Source organism: Melopsittacus undulatus, chromosome 6, assembly GCF_012275295.1.
Source record: "Melopsittacus undulatus isolate bMelUnd1 chromosome 6, bMelUnd1.mat.Z, whole genome shotgun sequence".
In the NCBI taxonomy this organism is placed as follows: Eukaryota; Metazoa; Chordata; class Aves; order Psittaciformes; family Psittaculidae; genus Melopsittacus; species Melopsittacus undulatus.
Window position 1 is genome coordinate 13,384,162 of NC_047532.1, and position 17,872 is coordinate 13,402,033.

General features: G+C 40.4%; 1 protein-coding gene across 1 annotated transcript in view; it reads left to right on the top strand.

Moving 5' to 3' along the window:
* The window catches only part of DAB1 (DAB adaptor protein 1), a 477,301-nt gene extending 459,693 nt beyond the window's left edge, over positions 1–17,608 (top strand). The window contains exons 12-17 of the mRNA XM_031050757.2: positions 732–794; positions 1,924–2,032; positions 4,403–4,951; positions 5,761–5,888; positions 6,747–6,845; positions 15,791–17,608. Coding sequence (XP_030906617.1) covers positions 732–794; positions 1,924–2,032; positions 4,403–4,951; positions 5,761–5,888; positions 6,747–6,830 — 933 coding nt within the window. The 3' untranslated portion in view covers positions 6,831–6,845; positions 15,791–17,608. The remainder of the gene's footprint in view (positions 1–731; positions 795–1,923; positions 2,033–4,402; positions 4,952–5,760; positions 5,889–6,746; positions 6,846–15,790) is intronic.
* The last annotated feature ends 264 nt before the right edge of the window (positions 17,609–17,872 follow it).

Genomic DNA, 17,872 nt, shown 5'->3' on the forward strand with positions numbered 1-17,872 from the left:
GGTAAAGTTAAACAGGGGGAAGAAAGTAATTTTACTCCATAATATGTGAAGGTGCTTTGATTATGCAGCCACCCAAGGTGCTCTTTATTATGAAAGTGTTTTTTCTCTTCTGGTCCAATTGAGTGAGACCTGTATGGGTGACCTATTTTGACTGAAGGACGCCCTCAGAAAACATTTTAGCATGATTTAAATGTAGAGCTACAAACTCACAATAACCCAGTTGTGCATCCTCCTTGAAATCCACTTATCCAGGTCAAACCTGTCCCATGGGCCAGGGGAAATCAGGCAGCACTTTAAAAGCCCTTTCCTTCTGTAGCCTTCTGTCACTTCCATAGTCTGCTGCCTTGTTTTGAAATGGGAATTTAGAAAAGGAGCTGGCCATAAATCATGCTTGGTGCTCTCTGATGATGTGGGCAGAGCAGTAATGCATCCAGTCCTGTTCTGGTTGGTTTTTTATGCTTTATTCATTTTTTGATAGTGGAGAATTCCCTATGGAATCATTTTACAGGGTCAGCTGCTGTATGTTTAGGTCCATCAGCAATACCAAAATCCCACAGCTTGAACCCATGTGCTTCCTCCATATGGGACTTGACCTTTGAAGCCTACATCTCTTTAGGGGGATTTCTCTTCCTAGCCATTACTAGTTGACTTTACACATTGTAAGTAGTTAACTCGCAGCTGCTTCTCCTCAAAAAATAAAGGGGTTGTTTCTCTTTTTTCTCTCTTCGCAGGCTGTTACCCAACTAGAGCTTTTTGGGGACATGTCCACTCCTCCTGATGTAACCTCTCCCCCAGTGAGTACCCAAGGAAACTGAACTGTGCATGTTTCTACGCGCTATTTCCAGCACATTTATGGAGCACATTTACAGTTTAGGTCATCAGCCATTCCAGCAGGAAGGATTTCAAAGTACTTTTTATGTCACAAGAAAATAAAGGGGAAGAAATTGAATGTGGAGTCAGTGCAAAAAATCTCTTCAATTTTTATTTTTCTGATATAGGGCTAGGTGTCACATAAGATATAACCTGAGCTACAGATCTCCTTCCCTGGTGTTTATCAGGGGTACATGCTTCACTGCATTCTGTCTCGCCACTGCACTGCAGGAAGATTCTAAGATCCAGTTACAGCCTTATATATCATGTCTCTTTTGTTCCATCAAGCACATATCCCAGAACCGCTGTTAAAGGAAGGAAGATAAAGCAGTGAAGAGAGAACAGGCTGAATGTGTTTTGAGGGCAGAGGAAATTTTCTCAATGTGCTTTTTTGCATTATAAAATGAAACCTCAGTCATTTTTCTATAGAGTTTCTGAACCTTACATTAGGCTGTAAGGGAATATGGATATACTGAATATATTGAGTGACTGTGAAGTCAGGAGCCTCAGACATCCAAGGTACTCTGGAGCATGTCTGGGACTAGATGTTCAGCATGCTGTCTCCTCATCCTTAGCCTGCTTGGGTAGGGTTTCTCCTTTAATACAGAACTATAGTTCTAGTCCTGTTGTTTAATAGGAAGCAACATTTATTCACTTTTCCATCAATCCTGCAGATACTTCATTTACCTTTACTGTTTCTTACATTAATGTGTTGGTCACTGCCTCTGCTGGTTGTCACCTAACACCTAAAATCACAAGTCTCTATCTTCTGGAGAAAGAAATATTGTCCATATTTGTATGAGAGGTTTCCAGTTAGTTTTATTTTTTCCTCAGGTACAGTCTCTCATTTTCTTTTTTTCTCCTGTTTCCAGAAAATTCTAATACTCTTATTTCTATCACTTTGCAACTTCTACATCTTTCCATTCTGTTTTCTTTCCCTTTCTTCCCTCCAAATCTGTGTTTTTAGAATCATGGATGATGCAACAGCAAAGTTGTGCTGCAGAAGCTGCAGCTGATATGCCATCATTGTATTTTATTCCTGTCTTCTTGCAGACTCCTGCTACTCCAGGTGATGCCTTTATCCCATCTTCATCCCAGTCACTTCCTGCTAGTACAGACATGTTTGGTTCTGTACCTTTCAGCACTGCTGCCGTACCCTCAGGTAAGAAATCTACCAGAAATAGAGGCTCGACTCAGGTTTGGTGTCAGTTCTCAGCTCTGGTTTGCATTTTGGTGCTCAGGGCATTAATTAAGTACAGTGGAAACAGGGAAGAATTTTGAGGACAGTGCTGCAGGGCAAGGCAAAACAAGTCTTTAAGAGGCAAGGAGTCCATTATTTTGAATATTCCTATATTTTTTTAAAGCAAAAGCCAAAAAAGTCACTGGGAGTTCAGGCACAGTTCAGCATCTGGATAACATACCTTCTAGGTACAGTATCAAGAGAGAACAAAGCATTTAGGTTAGCTTTGCTCTTTTTGTGGTAGCAGTGAATGTTCTCTGCTGTGTCCCTTAAACAGAGAATAAGACATGGAGAATGGGATTGCATTTCAAAGGTATTCCACTTAGTCAAATCCTGGTATTTCCTTTAGACTTTTCTGTGTTCCTCAAAGTGCTCCAAATTCAAAAGCTGTGTAACATTCTGCACAGACACACAAGGCATGTGGTTTTGACTGCTGATCTCTCCCTGGGATACAAGGAGCACTGCAAGAGCAGCTTCACTTAGCAAAAGGAGGAGGAGGAGTGCCTTGAATCATTCAACAGTGACTTCCTAATTGGTTAACTCCTCTGGTGGGCTGCGTTGCAGCATCAGCTTAGCCACTGCATCTCAGAAAGGTTACCCTGATGGTGAAGTGCTTATGCATAATGTCAGATGGAAACCTTCGCTGTTTGAATGAGCTTAGTGTAGCAGCAAGATAAAAGGATACCTGGAGAATCCATCAGAGCCATCTATTGAAGCAGATATGTATCTGAGTTACTGTTCCTTTATCAATCATTAATTTAGTCTTTAACAATTCAGTTTCTATATTTTATTTTGGGCTTTGCCTGTTAAGATTTTGCAACCACCCTTACATTTAGCATTACAAAGCAGCCTGGTAATAAAGCAAGGAGGAAAAGGTACAGGAGGACTTGGAAAATTACTCAAGTAAAAGAGAGGTTGCATATTGTAAATTAATAGCAGTAAATAATAAATGTAAATGTGAAACAGCATCTGTGTAAAGCATAATACTTGTATCAGTGGAACAGAATTGTATTACATGGTTTAAATTGTAATGTTTTTACAGTCGTTTTAGTTTGGGGTTTTTTTTTTCAGCATAAATAACAATGCATTTGATCATGTAATACCTACAGAGTCAAACCCTAAGAGAAGGCTTCAGGTCTGATAGGAAGCCATTATAATTTTACTCTTAATCCTTAGATTAGAAGGGGTAGAAGTGGTTTATGCTACAAGAATACCTAAAGCGGTGTGTTATTACTAGGTATGTAGTACAGCAGAAGTTCAAGATCTTTTTCATGCTCTCAAGTAACCAAGTAATAACAAAATGTGATTTTTTTTTAATCTGAATTCATCTGGGCTCTGACTTTTTAATATGCAATTTGAGACACTTCTTTGCTATTCTGAGTCCCAGTGGTTTGGGCTGTAACTGTGTCAGAAGAGATGGCACAGACTTCCTCTTGCAAGAAAGTCGCACTGTCATTAGAGGGCCCTTCAGCTGTCATCTAACATATCTAAAGGTTCTTCCCTGTAACTTAGATCCAGTTTTGTATCTGTGCCATTGGCAGGAGCTAGCTGGTGTTGGTGGGTCACTCTCCCCAGTGAATAATAAAAGCAAAACAGGAGGAGGAACACTGGCAGAGCTCCAGAGAGGAGGGAATCCTGGGCATCTTCTTCCTTCCCTCTGGTTCCTTTGCCTGCCTGTTTTTTAGCAGCATATGGGCACCTCTGAAAAGATGAACTCCTTCCCAGCATGAGCCAGTACAGAGCGGAGATTTAGGTTAGATATAAGGTTCTTTCCTATGAGGGTGCTGAGGCACTGGCACAGGGTGCCCAGAGAAGCTGTGGCTGCCCCATCCCTGGCAGTGCTCAAGGCCAGGTTGGACACAGGGACTTGGAGCAAGCTGCTCCAGTGGAAGGTGTCCCTGCCTGTGGCAGGGGTTGGAGCTGGATGAGCTTTAAGGTCCCTTCCAACCCAAACCACTCTAGGATTCTATGACTGTGTTCAGTCCCAGCAAGATCCATGCACACAGATCTTAACTGATCCATGGGGGTACCCATTGAAGAAGAAAAGAGCATTTCAGATAAGGGGAATGATTATTGTCAGTATCCACCAGCCTATGTTTCTGTATGCAAGTATTTGTTCAGTGATGAGAATTTGACCATGTCTTTAAGTTTTCAAGTGTGCTGAAGCATTGGGATCACTAATGTGGCCTGCATGTTTCTGATTTATTGTGTAGCTTTTTCTGTATCCATTTGACAGCAGTGTTAAAATCTTTCATCTTTCTTCTCCCCCCCCCCCATCTTTATTCTTTGAAGGTTATGTTGCCATGGGAGCTGTTCTGCCCTCATTCTGGGGACAGCAACCACTTGTTCAACAGCAGTTGGCCATGGGTGCTCAGCCTCCAGTTGCTCAGGTGATGCAGGGAGGACAGCCGATAGCTTGGGGCCAACCCGGTATTTTTCCTCCTACTCAGCAACCGTGGCCATCTGTAGCTGGTCAGTTCCAACCAACTGCCTTCATGCCAACACAAACTGTTTTGCCTTTACAAGCAGCCATGTTTCAAGGTACCATTGCTCCTATTGCTACTGTTCCACCCACAAGTGATTCCAACAGATCGAGCCCACAGACAGACAGGCCCAGACAGAAAATGGGAAAAGAAATGTTTAAAGATTTCCAGATGGCTCAGCCTCCACCAGTGCCATCAAGAAAACCAGATCAGCCTTCCCTCAGTTGTACCTCAGAGGCCTTCTCCAGTTACTTTAACAAAGTTGGGATGGCACAGGAAGCAGATGATTGTGATGACTTTGACATCTCTCAGTTAAATTTGACTCCTGTGACTTCCACGACACCATCTACAAATTCACGTGAGTATTCACATGCTGTCAGCCGTACCTCTCCTCATACTGCTCCTCAAAGTGTTTCTATCTTTTTATATAGTAAATAGCAACACAGATATAGACTGAGAACCTTCATGCATGGTCTAGCTTATTAAATGTGTTTCAGCTGTAAAGAAGAGTTTCAGAGAGGAATTTCAGAGATCATTGAAATCAACAGCCCTGATATCTGCAGTCTGAAATCTAATTTCTAAGAAGACAGTAATATGTGTTCTGTGCTAGGGACATGCAAGCTCATTGCAAAATACCCATGGCATTCAGTCTTACCAGTGGTTTCACTTAGGTCGTATTCAAGTCATACTTGAATTTGAGGGATGGGTATTTATTTTAATAGCTTGATATTGGACATGGGGGGAAGAGCTGTAAAATAAGCTTATCACATTCATAGCATGGAGATGGGGCATTTTGAAAATTACTGAAAAGAGGAATTCATGAAGCACAGATTTACCAGGGGCCAGACAGAGACCTTCTGTTTCACTTACCAGCCACGGGGCTGGCGACTGCGGCATTGTTCATGTGATGTAGTGGCGTCTCCCTGGTTCCTACAGACATATGCAGATGCAGCCAAACTTAATTTGGAAACTGCTGAATGAAATCAAATCTTTGGAATTGGTAATGACTCCTGGATTCATATTTACCTCTTACAGCTCCTTGTCAGAAATTTCCAGGGGTAATAAAAGTTGAGGGCTCTTAAGCATGAGCAAACTTTGTGCTGCTGAGTCTTTCTTAACAAATTAACAGATGTATATTTTGTTGCTGTTACCTTAATTTTGGTTTAGCTCCAACCCCTGCACCCAGACAGAGTTCTCCATCGAAATCATCAGCATCTCATACCAGTGATCCTGCAGCAGACGACCTCTTTGAAGAGGGGTTTGAAAGCCCAAGCAAAAGTGAGGAGCAAGAGGCTGTGAGTAGCAACAAGGTTCCTACATACTGATTAGACGGTTTTAGCTAGGAAAGACAGAAGTTACTTAAATGTTGTTTAGTAGTGTCAGAAATAACTGCTCTGATAGGGCTGGGTGGTAATTAAGGGGGATACAAGGATACAAGGAGCCAAACTCAAAATTCGTATGTAAGTTTATATATTTTAGTTGTATCCAATGTCCTTTTTAGTATGCCAGCATTCACTTCTGGATGATAAGGAAGTCCAAGGTAAAACAACATACATGCTGAGGCTGCAGAAAGAGATGTAAGAGTTTGTCTGTTAAAAGATTATGGTTTTATGTTGTTTTGCACGTTCTTGCATCTCAGTTGCTCTCCTAGTTACATTCCTCAATGTTCTGGCCTTCAGTATGTGAATTCTTTGCCTTAGACTCAGTGGACCAGAGAAAGAAACGTTATCCAAGCAATGACTTTCAATCACAGTATCTTAAAGTAGATCAGAGCCCAAGTGAGCCAAAGGCAAGAGGGAGTCTGTACAAAAGAAAGAACCCTAAAGTACAAAGTAATGCAAGCTTGGACTCTTTCTGATTCACATAGTTTCACTGGCTTTCAGTGCCTTTTGCAGTTCTGGTTTGTCTGATCCTGTACCTTCTGAAGCCTGTGGCAGCTCCTGCATGGGCTCCAGCAGGTACTGGTGAGGTTCATCCTGCCTGCATCAGCTATAGAAAACCATTATGGCTTTTGAGAATGTATCAGCGGTGAGGTCTCACTGGTTTTCATGAGATAGGATGTACTTGCTATGCCCACAGCATGAAAATAACCTCCTGTTGACTTTTCACTTTCTATTGTTGAGAAAAAAAGGTGTTATGTTCTTGTATTCTAGCCTGATGGGTCTCAGGCCTCATCCAACAGTGATCCATTTGGTGAGCCAACTGGTGATACTATAAGTCCACAGGTCGGTAGCTAGATAGCACAGGTTGGGGTAGGTATCTGTCCTTTTTTTCTCTACACCATGAGGTGCTCACTTACTCTTCCACCAGTGCCTACCATTGCTTTCATGGTGCATGGTTTATTTTTCCTTGCCATTTATACCGTTTTCCTTCTCCATTATCCACAGTGTATTCTTCATGCTCGGTGGTTTGCATGGCTTTTGCCATTCACTGTGTTGCAGCTTATGCAGATATGTGTGTTTCAGCTGCCTGCATGCTTTAAAGAAATGTAAACTTGTTTTACTTTGTGTTCGAATATTAAGGGCAAATAGAGAAACTGAGCCATTACTAACAATGTATTAGGCAGAACATTTTTTTATCAAATCCACTCTGGCCTTTAGTCAGATGTAACATATTAAATGGAATAAGACATCTTACCCACAGACATAACATTAAATAAACTTATGTAATGATACATGAGCACCTCTACCCTAATTCAAAATGATAATCAGTAGAAGCAGCACGTTTGTTACCTGCATGTAAAAATATTGAAGTGTGTGTGTGTAGTTTTATCTCCAACTGCAAATTAAAACATCTGGAAATGAGGAGCATTCATATTACCATTGGCATACTGATGTTTTAAAAATTATTGATAAGTCATTTAAATCCAGACAGACGGGAAAGATGATCTTTGCATCTTTTGTGTTACAGAACACATTAGAGAATGTGGCTGCCAGTGAATGTTCTGTGATTTGTTCAGTACAGTTTATATGACAGTAAAGCTACAGAGTTTTATAAGTGCTGGGCATTGTTATTCCATCCAAACACTCTCTAGTGTTACTGTTTGAAGGATATGTTTCATTATCTTCTCCGTGTCTGCCATTCATGTTTTGTATTACCCAAGTACGTGATCTGATGCAGCTTCTGTGCTTTAGCAGAGAGCTCCTGGAGCAAATCCATAAAAATGGTAGAAGCCTTTTGATTTTTGTACAGAAATTGCACTGTGTTTACCGGTGATTTATCCGTCCTGAGCCAAAGTAATTTGGTTTCTCTTCAAAATTAATAGTTTCATTAGGAGTCAGTTTACTTTGTACATTGAATATGGTTAAAGAAATCTTACAGTAGCTTAGCTTTGATCCACTGGGAGTAATGAGATTATCTTTTAATATGTGGCGCTATGAGAAGGCATCTCCCTCTTCTTTAGTAACATCAACATAATGCTAGCTCTTGGGAGCTGAAGCAAAAGTACCGTTAAGCTTTGTGTCTCACTGAGTCACAGAGAGTTTTAGACTCTCATTGACTGTAAAAATGATAGTGTAAGGATAAAGTTGAGCTGGGATGAGCTGCTCTAGTGAGAGCATCCATTGGTCGTTGTATTCCAGCAAGAACTGCTTCTGCAGATGAATGGTGCCACACAACAATGTGGCTTTGCCTTTGCCTGACCTCAGCCAGCTATCCCAACTTCAGACCATTTTGAGTGTTCTTTCCTCTATCAAGAAAGGGAATTTGACCTTTAACTGGGTCAAACACGCTGGAAACACACATACATTTGTTCATGATGGTTTATCATAGTCAGTATGAGTCTGAAATTCATTCTGGGGAGAATAATGATAAAATCTCTCTCTAGTTTTCTGGCTGTCACTAAGATAGTTAGCATCATTTATAAACATCACACACATTTACCTACCTGGAGTTCTGTATGTAACTTGAAACAGGAGTTTAAGTCTGTTAATGCACATTACCATGCAAGGCAGTCAAGTGAGGGACTCCTTTTGTTCTGCTTTTATATAACACTTAGGAAAATACATTCTTTGAATACATTCAGGGTCTCTGGGAGCTACAAGAACGGAGTATTACTCGTGATCGCATATGTTTCTTCTATTTTTTGTTAATCCTCATAGAGTCTTGCATAGCATATGTATAATTCTCAGAAATATATTCTGGGAAATGGTAAATAATGTTACTGGTTATTGTATTATAGTAATTCCTAAAAAGCTGTGGGCAGGACAAGAAGCTGAACAAAAAGAAAGCCTCTATCCAGGGAGTTTACACTAATATCATTGTGCTTCTGTGTGGTGCCATTCAGCAGCAGTCTGTAGGAAATCCACTTGCTAAAACCAGCCCATCTCATTCTGAAGCCTGCTATCGTCAGAGCAACAAAAAGTCTAATCTCCATGGCAAATCATCAATTCAGGACTTACTACTGTGTTGTGTATTGAGCTCCACATTCAGAGAGAAACTTAATGGGGAGAAACATGTAGTACAAAAGAATCACAGTCTTCATCAAAGTCACGTTTGTGTGGTAGATGGGAGATTACTTTGCTTTTTAGAGCATAGTTCCTCACACCAAGAACAGCATAGTACACAATTCAGATGAATGGACCTCTCAGGAGCATGACACAGTGTTGTCTTCAGAAATTTCAACTGTATCTGGTCCCAGCATCTCTGTGAAATCAACTATACCCATACAGTGTCTTTACTTCTCTTGACATATTCAGAATGCTCACCCTCCTGGTACTTTGTACCCTGATCTTTCAAGGTTTCCTGATTTCTTTTGATATGACACATTTTCATTTAGAAATAATTCAGCATCTTTCAGTTACTTTCTTCATTTTTCCTTTCCTCCTTTTGCAGTTTGCAACTTAAGGTCTCAAAATCTTTATCCTACCAATAGCTGTTCTTATAAGTCACTCTTCTGCCAATAGCTGTAATTTCTTAGTAGGTAAATATGACATTATATGGACACGTTACTTTTTGTCCCTTGGTGGTTGGAGATAAGCATATAGTTCTAGCTTTCGCAGGTGAAATAAAGTCAACTCTTTGCAGAGCTGCTCATAGCAAGATTTGTATTCAGTTGTTTTCCCTTTGTTTATGAGCGGCGTTCAGGATAAATAGTGATTTTCCAGAAGAGGCAAGGAGAACACTGAATAATAAGACTGCCATCTTCAGCTGACTTGCATTTAATCCCTACTGCTGTCTTTAGACTGTGTGTGGGATAACTGTGGTGAAAGAAGGGAGAGAGAAAGAACAGTATTTAGCTATGATCCTGTGTTAAAGGTTTTTTATTATTGACATTTCAGATTAAAGCAAGAAGTTTGAACAGAGGAGTTTTAATCTCCTCATCCTCTTTGCATCAGTGCACTCAATCAGCCTGAATTACAGGGTGGTAGGTGCAGACCATGCTAGTGTGGATATTTTTGTTCTTGGGGGTATTTCAGCCTCAGCAATGGATCTGGCGTACCATGGCACTAGGCAGCCCTGAGGCTATACAGTTGAATGCATAGCAAAGGCTATAGAAGCCTTCAAGCACAATGAGAAAAGGGAACATGAGGAGTAAACTTTGACTCTCTGATGCCAGGTTCATCTGGTTATCTGTAGTTATGTTGGCCAGCACCTCCTAACAAAGCATCCTGACTATAGAAAGAATGTATTCATCGTGAATGCTGGGATCAGATATGACGAATGTGGTCAAACTCCATATGGACCACACAAGCTGGTTCTTGAAGGCAAATTAGCTACAGGATGAAAATTCTGAGAGAAGGGAATATTTGATACCACAATTACTGAAATAAAAGTCATTTTTAGTGCTGGAACAAACGCAGCTCTGTTGATGAGCTGCCCAGTTCAAGACTTGCACTGGCAGTCGTTCATGAGAGATTCTCAGGAAGCCTTCAAAACATTTGTGGCTGGAGCATATCTTCCTGAAAAAGTTGTTTAGTTGCCCTGTGAAATGTGTGCAGACAATTCTAAGCCCTCCAAATATGTCACACCCTTCATGATGCAGTCAGCGCTGTCAGGAGAGCAACAGTTCATTAGAATATTTGTCTATCAGCTTTTGATGGTACTTCGGTGGCCTGCTGCCATCATCCATCTTTGAGCAAGTGCCATTCTTAGTGATAAATGTTCCTAATAATCTTAGTCAGCTCCAGGATGGACTACTGTAACTGTTATTAGAAAGCTGCAAAAGAAATAGTGACTTATGGACAAAGCATTATTGGCTTTATCTGGGAACTTAGTGAGCCTCAAGAGGACACATTAAGCTGATTCTGCATCCTACTCTTCTTCCTGCTCCTTTTCTATTGCACTAGGACTCTGAATAGGCTCAAACTACCAAAGGCTGTGTTTGTAGGATCTGTTACTATCATTCACCTGGCTCAATAGGAAGTTAAGACAATCCAAAGGGAAACTCATAATGATTATAGGTGACCTATTTTCAAGAGTATCATTCTCAAACCAAGGACAAAGTACCGCACAGGGCTGCGAATCTGAGAGAAAAATAGTAGTATTGTGTGTTTGGAAGGGGATCACAGATTGGGAAATACTTCTTCATTCCAGAGAAATCCTAAAACTGTCATTTCAGCCTCCTGCTTGTTTGTTCATCATCATATTTCCCAGGGTATCTGAAGGGATAAGATCAGATTACTCTATGAACAAAGGCATCCCACAGATTTGCCTTCATCTCCACTGGTACAGTCCCCTTCAAGCTATCAGTTTTAATGTGACCAGCTCACACATGGGTTTCTCACCTCTTCCAGTGTCTTCAAGCCCACCTGAAGTAGCCAGGTACCCTGCCATTTCTGCAACTTCTTCCCCTAAACAAGAAACAACTTACTGTGCTGCTTGCCTCAAGCCGTGTACTTGCTGATTGGCAATCCAGCAATTCAATCAGGGGACGAGCTTTCCTATCTTGCTCTGTAACAAGATCATTTAAAAGTTCCCTGTCTTCTGCACAACTGATTTAAAAAAGGTACTGCAATAATTTAGTATCTTCGAGACTTCTGAACAATTTCCTTCAAATTGGCCATTGGGTTTAGAAGTTAGGAAGGAGAATTGACAGGTACATAGACAAAAAGTATCATTGTATGGCTGCAGTCCATTATTATACTGGGACCAAGATGGAACAAGGTTCATCTTTCTGAGTAGCTCTCATTGCTTATCATCTTAGGGATACAGATCATCTGTCTGGATACTAAAATGACAAAGACTTTTAAAATGCTGTAATCAAGCTTCATATTGAGACACGGAAATATTCCTAGGTAGGTTTATAGTAGGAATAGAGGCACTCTCATGTCATAAGACCGAACTAGAAGGTTGCTGTATTTATGCTGCTAATAGAGGCTAACTGTGATAAAAGTAACCAAAGATAAGCCACTGTCTGTTAATGGACCAACAGGAGTTACCTGTCTTATCACCAAAGATGTTTAATTTGAATCCTGCTTGTCAAATTTACTATCTCCTATATTACTGAGTCAGCATGCAATAAGTGGAGTACACGCATTGCACTCCTACTCCTTTCACCTGCATCCCCAGCACAAGATTCTCATTTTGGCTGGCACTCCAGCACACTTATTTCATGAAACTATCATTTGAGCCTGCCCTTTCTGATCAGTCAGCCAGGAGTAAAACTGGTGCTGAGAATCTATTGTAAAGGGCAAAGAAATCTATGCGGGCCTCACCTCTACAATTCAGTACATCTTGCCTGAAGCTTTGCACATAGCAGGGTGCCTCACAATGATGAAAGGTCTGCCAGTGGAAAAGTAATTTCTTCCTAACCAAGTCCTGTGTTATGTTGTGAGTGAGCTCCCCTACACAAGCCCAAGTAGATGCTGAATCGTTCAGGAGATGTTCTCCACTGATTAGTTCTGCTGGGGAGCAGATGTTAATGTCTTTAAATTGGATGCAAATTTACTTCAAGTATTTACATGATGGTATTCAAAACCGTTAGCGACCTTGTTACCTTGTGCAGTAGTGTACTGTAGCAGAAATACTTACTGTTTGCTACAGTCTGGTTTATTGGGCAAAGTGTTCCTTAAAATGGAAAGAATAAGCTGATTTTAGGCATGAAGTATTTCTGGAATATGTAAATGTAGCATACACAGGGAAACTTTCCTCTTTGGCAATTTTTGCAGTGAATTCCGAGAGACTTCATACCCCAACATTTGTAAAACATCTTTGTAGCTTCGTGAATATTTAGATGTCTAACTTAAAGCATGCATATTTAGACATTTCTGGTTCCTTACTGCAGTCTGTCACTTCAGTCAGATGCCTGACCTGTGGATCCATATCCTCTTCCTGCAGAATATTGTTATTTAAAGGCTACTGTTCAACATAAGAAGCCCATTAGTATGTGAGAATATAGCTACACTCTACATTGATAGCAGCTTCCAAACATAAAGGAAAACATTTACTTCTCAAACGTCTGCCAGAAACTGCATATCCCTAAAGCTGATAGAAACCTTTAAATAGGATTTAGCAGCAAAAAAAAGGGACTATCAGTTGCCACCGTGTTTTTTTGCTGTGGGTTGATGAAACCACATCAGAAGTGCTTCTAGGCCAACACTATAGAAAGGAAAACACTAAGATTCAAGGTGATTACGTGAATTGGAAGCTTTGTATGCTATTTTATTTCTTCCTCTCTTTCTTTCTGATCCATTCTTTCATTTCTTTCTCTTTGGGTGTGTTCCTAACACAGTGATAGAATTAGAAAGCAGAAGACATAGGTGAGACGATTCCAATGCTGTGAGAAGAGTTGGGCTTGTCTGCCTTTTAGTGACATGGCCTGTGACTTCTGTGTGGAGTATGTAAATAAAGGGGGTTTATTTCTGCTTCCATGAGCCTCCAAACTAATACTTGTGAAATCCCCCCTGCCTGGCATTGTAAGAAAAGCTGTTCATGAAGTCACCACATTCGACTTTTTTCGCCTCTCTTCTGTCCCTTTCTGCTCTCTCTTGCTCTCTTGTGTATCATTATCAATACTTTACAGTGTTGGGCTACAGGCAAGATGCACTGCTTGAATTACCTCAAGATAATATTAGCAAACAAATCTCAGTCATTGACATAATCTTTGGCTGAGAAGATCACGCACAATTACTGCAATTAATTTCTTGTTTAGGCATCTGAAGGAGGGAATCCGCTAAAAGGAAGCTCTGAGAGCACACTTTTCACTCAAAATGTTCTGGTCTCCTGGAAGAAAAATGATTCAAATCAGTGAGAAATGCAAGCCTTTGCCCCATGGAGTGTATGTTTGATAAGTGTTGGGTATGAATAGAAGAAATTCCTTATTCTAAAGGCTGCCTCGTGTGATGCTCAAAGTGCTGATGACCAATGATGAACTCCTCCTCCTCTTCCAAGGGTGTCAAGTTCTGTGACACCGTAGGACACCTGTTACTTACGTGCATCTGCATATCTTGAAGATACTTGAGGACAGCTCTAACAAGCGTGCTTGACATTTTGAAAAGCTCTTTTTCCCTGAAGGCATTTGAAAAACTGACATCTTTTGTTCCAAAGGGATGTTCTCCCTCCCCTTTTCTTCTCCTCCTTCATTTTCCCTTCCCTTTGCAATCACCTTAGGTTCAGCAAATGCCTGAAGAATGGGCTGGTTTGTGTCAGGTTCCCACATTAATTAGTACAGATTTCCTCTGAACTAGCTGTGATGGATCATTCTGCCAGCTTCATGTCTGCCGTACATGAAAATTGGCATAGGTAGACTTAACACACAGTGTGTGAAATGCAGTTATTTACTCTCAGTCATCTCTTCCGATTACCTTTGGTTTTTCAAGGTCACAAAATATATTTGCTTTTTGCTGGGGAGGGTTTCAGCAGCCTTTATTTAATCATTCCAAAGGATTTCTCTCATCCTCTTATAATGCTGGTAGTGTACTCAGGGCTTCAGGTACAGTAGGAGATGGGGGAGCAGAGCCTCTGCAAGCTCCACAGACATAGTCATTTCAAGGTATAAAAGACAACTTCTCTTGGCATGGAGGAAACAGGACATAGTTTGGCTTTGTTGTATTGCTCCTCATTCAACACAGAGTGCACAGTGAGGTGAGATGGGGCACAGCCTGGAGCACTAGCCAGGCAGCCTGGGCACAGATTAAATATAGCCCTATAGATCCACCTTTGGGCTGGTTTTCTCTAATAAGAAAAGCATCATTTTCATAATCAGTGATTAAAATCCTGTGCTATCCCCTGCCAGATCTTTCTGTGCTTCAGAGTGCCCAGTGATTTGCCAGCCTTTGGAGGCTTTTTATGGCTTAAAGTCAACTTCTGCTGACGTTGCTGTAGCATGAGTTGATACTAACTTGGTTAAGTTCAACGTTGTAGCATGGTATTTGAATATTTATCAAGCTGTGGAGAATTAATGCAGTATGGCATTAATTAGCCTTTTTGCCTGTCTTGTTCCTTTTTTAGATGTCATTCTTAGTTTAATAAATGAGTTTCTGGAAATAAAGTAGGATGGATTCCAAGGTCCGTGGATGGTTTGCTTCCCACTGCAGCCGAGTCGAACATAGTATTAAGAAATCCCAGGTTGTCAGCTAGGAGGCAACGCTGAAAAACATGGCAGCTTTCCCCCCTCCACATCCAGGCAATTCCCAAGAAAGTATCTGTTAGCAAATTTGACATGCTTTCCTCCCAGCTTTAATGATTGTACTAATGGTTATACAGACTCCTAATCAAACTGCACAGAGCTTGCTTTCCTCGTTCTTCATAGGCAACTCATCCTGTTATTTTAAATCCCATCACAGCTTCATTAGCTCCACTTTCAGTGATGGTTTCTGTTTGCAAGCCTCTTTCTCCATGAATTGTGTAAAACCCACAGCTATGTTCTGCTATTGTGCTGCTGGGGAGGGGGGTCTCAGCCTGGTATGAGTAACAGCATTTATTCTAGCTGCATTTCTGGCCTGTAAACTTCCAGTCATCTAGTCATATAAATACCATTTCATTTCTTCATATGTCTGTGCCCAGCAATACCTCCTGAGGATCGGTGCATGGCCAAAACTGGAAGAGAAAATTGATAGTAAGCATTCATTTCCTGCAATAATGTTATGTTTTCTCCACAATTCAACCGGGGTGCTGTGATCACTCAAGGCAGCACAGAAAGCAAACACTTCCTTTGGGTTTTGCCTCATAAGGTATTGCTGTTCGCAAGCAGATGTTTAAAAATGTGCTAAAAAGTGTGTGGAGACGTCTCTGCTGATTTTGTTTTTGTTATCCCCAGGAAGCAGAACCTCTCTACGCCCAGATTAACAGACCTAAGAAATAGCATTGTTACAGGCTTGTGGTGCTCCAAGACTCAAAACGAAACCCAACAACCTGGCAGGCCTTTGGCTTTCGTGCTTTTTTCTGATTGATTCTGACTGACAAGGAGAGATGATTGCCCTCCTGGACTGGCTCTACGAGTGTTCCTGATGGTTCTTTTTGGCAACCAATGGCAGATTCCTGTGGCAGCACAAAGTAAAACTCTCCCTGCTTCTCATACCACGAGTCCCTGTCCCCACAAGTTGTGGGTATCCAGACTAAGAAATCTTACTCCTCCGTCTTCTTTTAAGCATTTGTTGTCGTCTGTATGCCACATATAAATAATGAGCATCTGGAATTTATTAAGTGTGAGACATTCTTTTTCTTTTGAGCAAAAAGCAGAGTCTGTATGTAGCAGTGGCATTATCATTCAACAGCCTTTTGGGCACACGTCGGCACTTTTTATGTCATGGTGACATGTTTTTCATTGTCATTTACATCAGGCTGATCCTGGCTTTTTTATTTGTCCCCTGTGTAGACATATTTAAACAACAACAACAAAATACTGGCACTGTCATTTTTTCTTTTGTCTTTCTTACTCTGTAGTTTTGTATGAGTGACAGATCTAACAGCAAAACACCTCCTGCGGAAAGGCTTCCTAACTTGAAACCACAGCATCAAACTCGGTCGTTCATCCATCCTGACTGAAAACGTTGCCAAATGGACCTTGAAGTTCTATTCTAGCGCAGCATGAGGACGAAATGCTGCTTTCTGTTGGAATGCTCATGTTGTGGGTAGAGAATGGATATTGAGTCCCACTGAGGAAAGACGAAAGAGTCAGTATTTCCTAGGAAACTCTAAACAAAGTGCAGAAAAGGAATATTTTTATTTCTTCAATATCTTGCTGCTGTAATGCTATGCAGACAAGTGTTTTCTTCTCTGTGTGCCATTTTTGATGAAAAACAAAAATCATTTGCCAAATAATGCTGGTATGATTCTGGTATAGGGATTTGGATGAAGCGGACTTTACAAATGGAACATGGATGGCATGGATTTTGGAATAACAAACTGATTCTGTGATCAAATTGTTCATCTTTATCACTTTTTGTACATCAGAAAAATCAAATGGGATTTTTATTTTATAACTTGAAAAAAAAAAGAAAAAACTTACTGTTAAACTCTTTAAATGTTTAAGGGGAAATGGCTTTAAGGAGTTCGAATGAAAATTGCCAGTCTTTTTGTAAATATAAATGTTATGGAAATTCTTTTACTAATGCCATTACACAGTAGAGAAGGTAGCAAGGTGCAGTGCTTGGGAGGTGTGGCAAACCCAGTTTGTGGTTCTCACATCACATACATTTTTTCACATGCTTACAGTAATGGGGCTGAAGCTCAAGTGCAGTCAGCTTGTCAGCAACTAGTGAAATTAATGGGAACACATGGTTTTATGATCTAGAATTATCACATGGACACATTCCGCTTACAAGAAATCACATTTCATTGACATTCCTTTGAACCTCTGCATAGAAGTCATCCAACTGTTTACACACAGAGCAAAAGAATTTAAAAGTTCCTTTTCTTACATTTACGAAGCAGAAGTGCAGTGTTTGGGTTCATATGTTTAGCACATGATTTTCATAAAGAAGCTATATATTTTTGCCCTACAGAGAATTGTTATACAGGTCAAATGTGTTTTCCTGATATTCCTATGCAGTTACAGTATATTGAATTTAGTGGTTTAACACTAAAATGAAAAAAGATAAAGGAAAAATTAAAAAAGAAGAAAAAAAAAAGAAAAAAATAGAAAAAGTTAAAGAAATCAAATGATGAATCAGTTTTTAGGGTTATTGTGCAGATTTTGTTTTTAAATTGATGCATTAGGATTTACATTTTTGTCATGATCAAAATAGGCCTGGAGTTACAAATATTTTACTTTCTTTCGTCTCTGTTATAAGCTAAAAATGGTTTAGAAGACAGAATATCCAGGGTGGCAGTTGTCGATACAACCAAATCTCCCAACATGATTCCAGTCTTTTATTTTGAATGAGAGGAATTAGAGAAA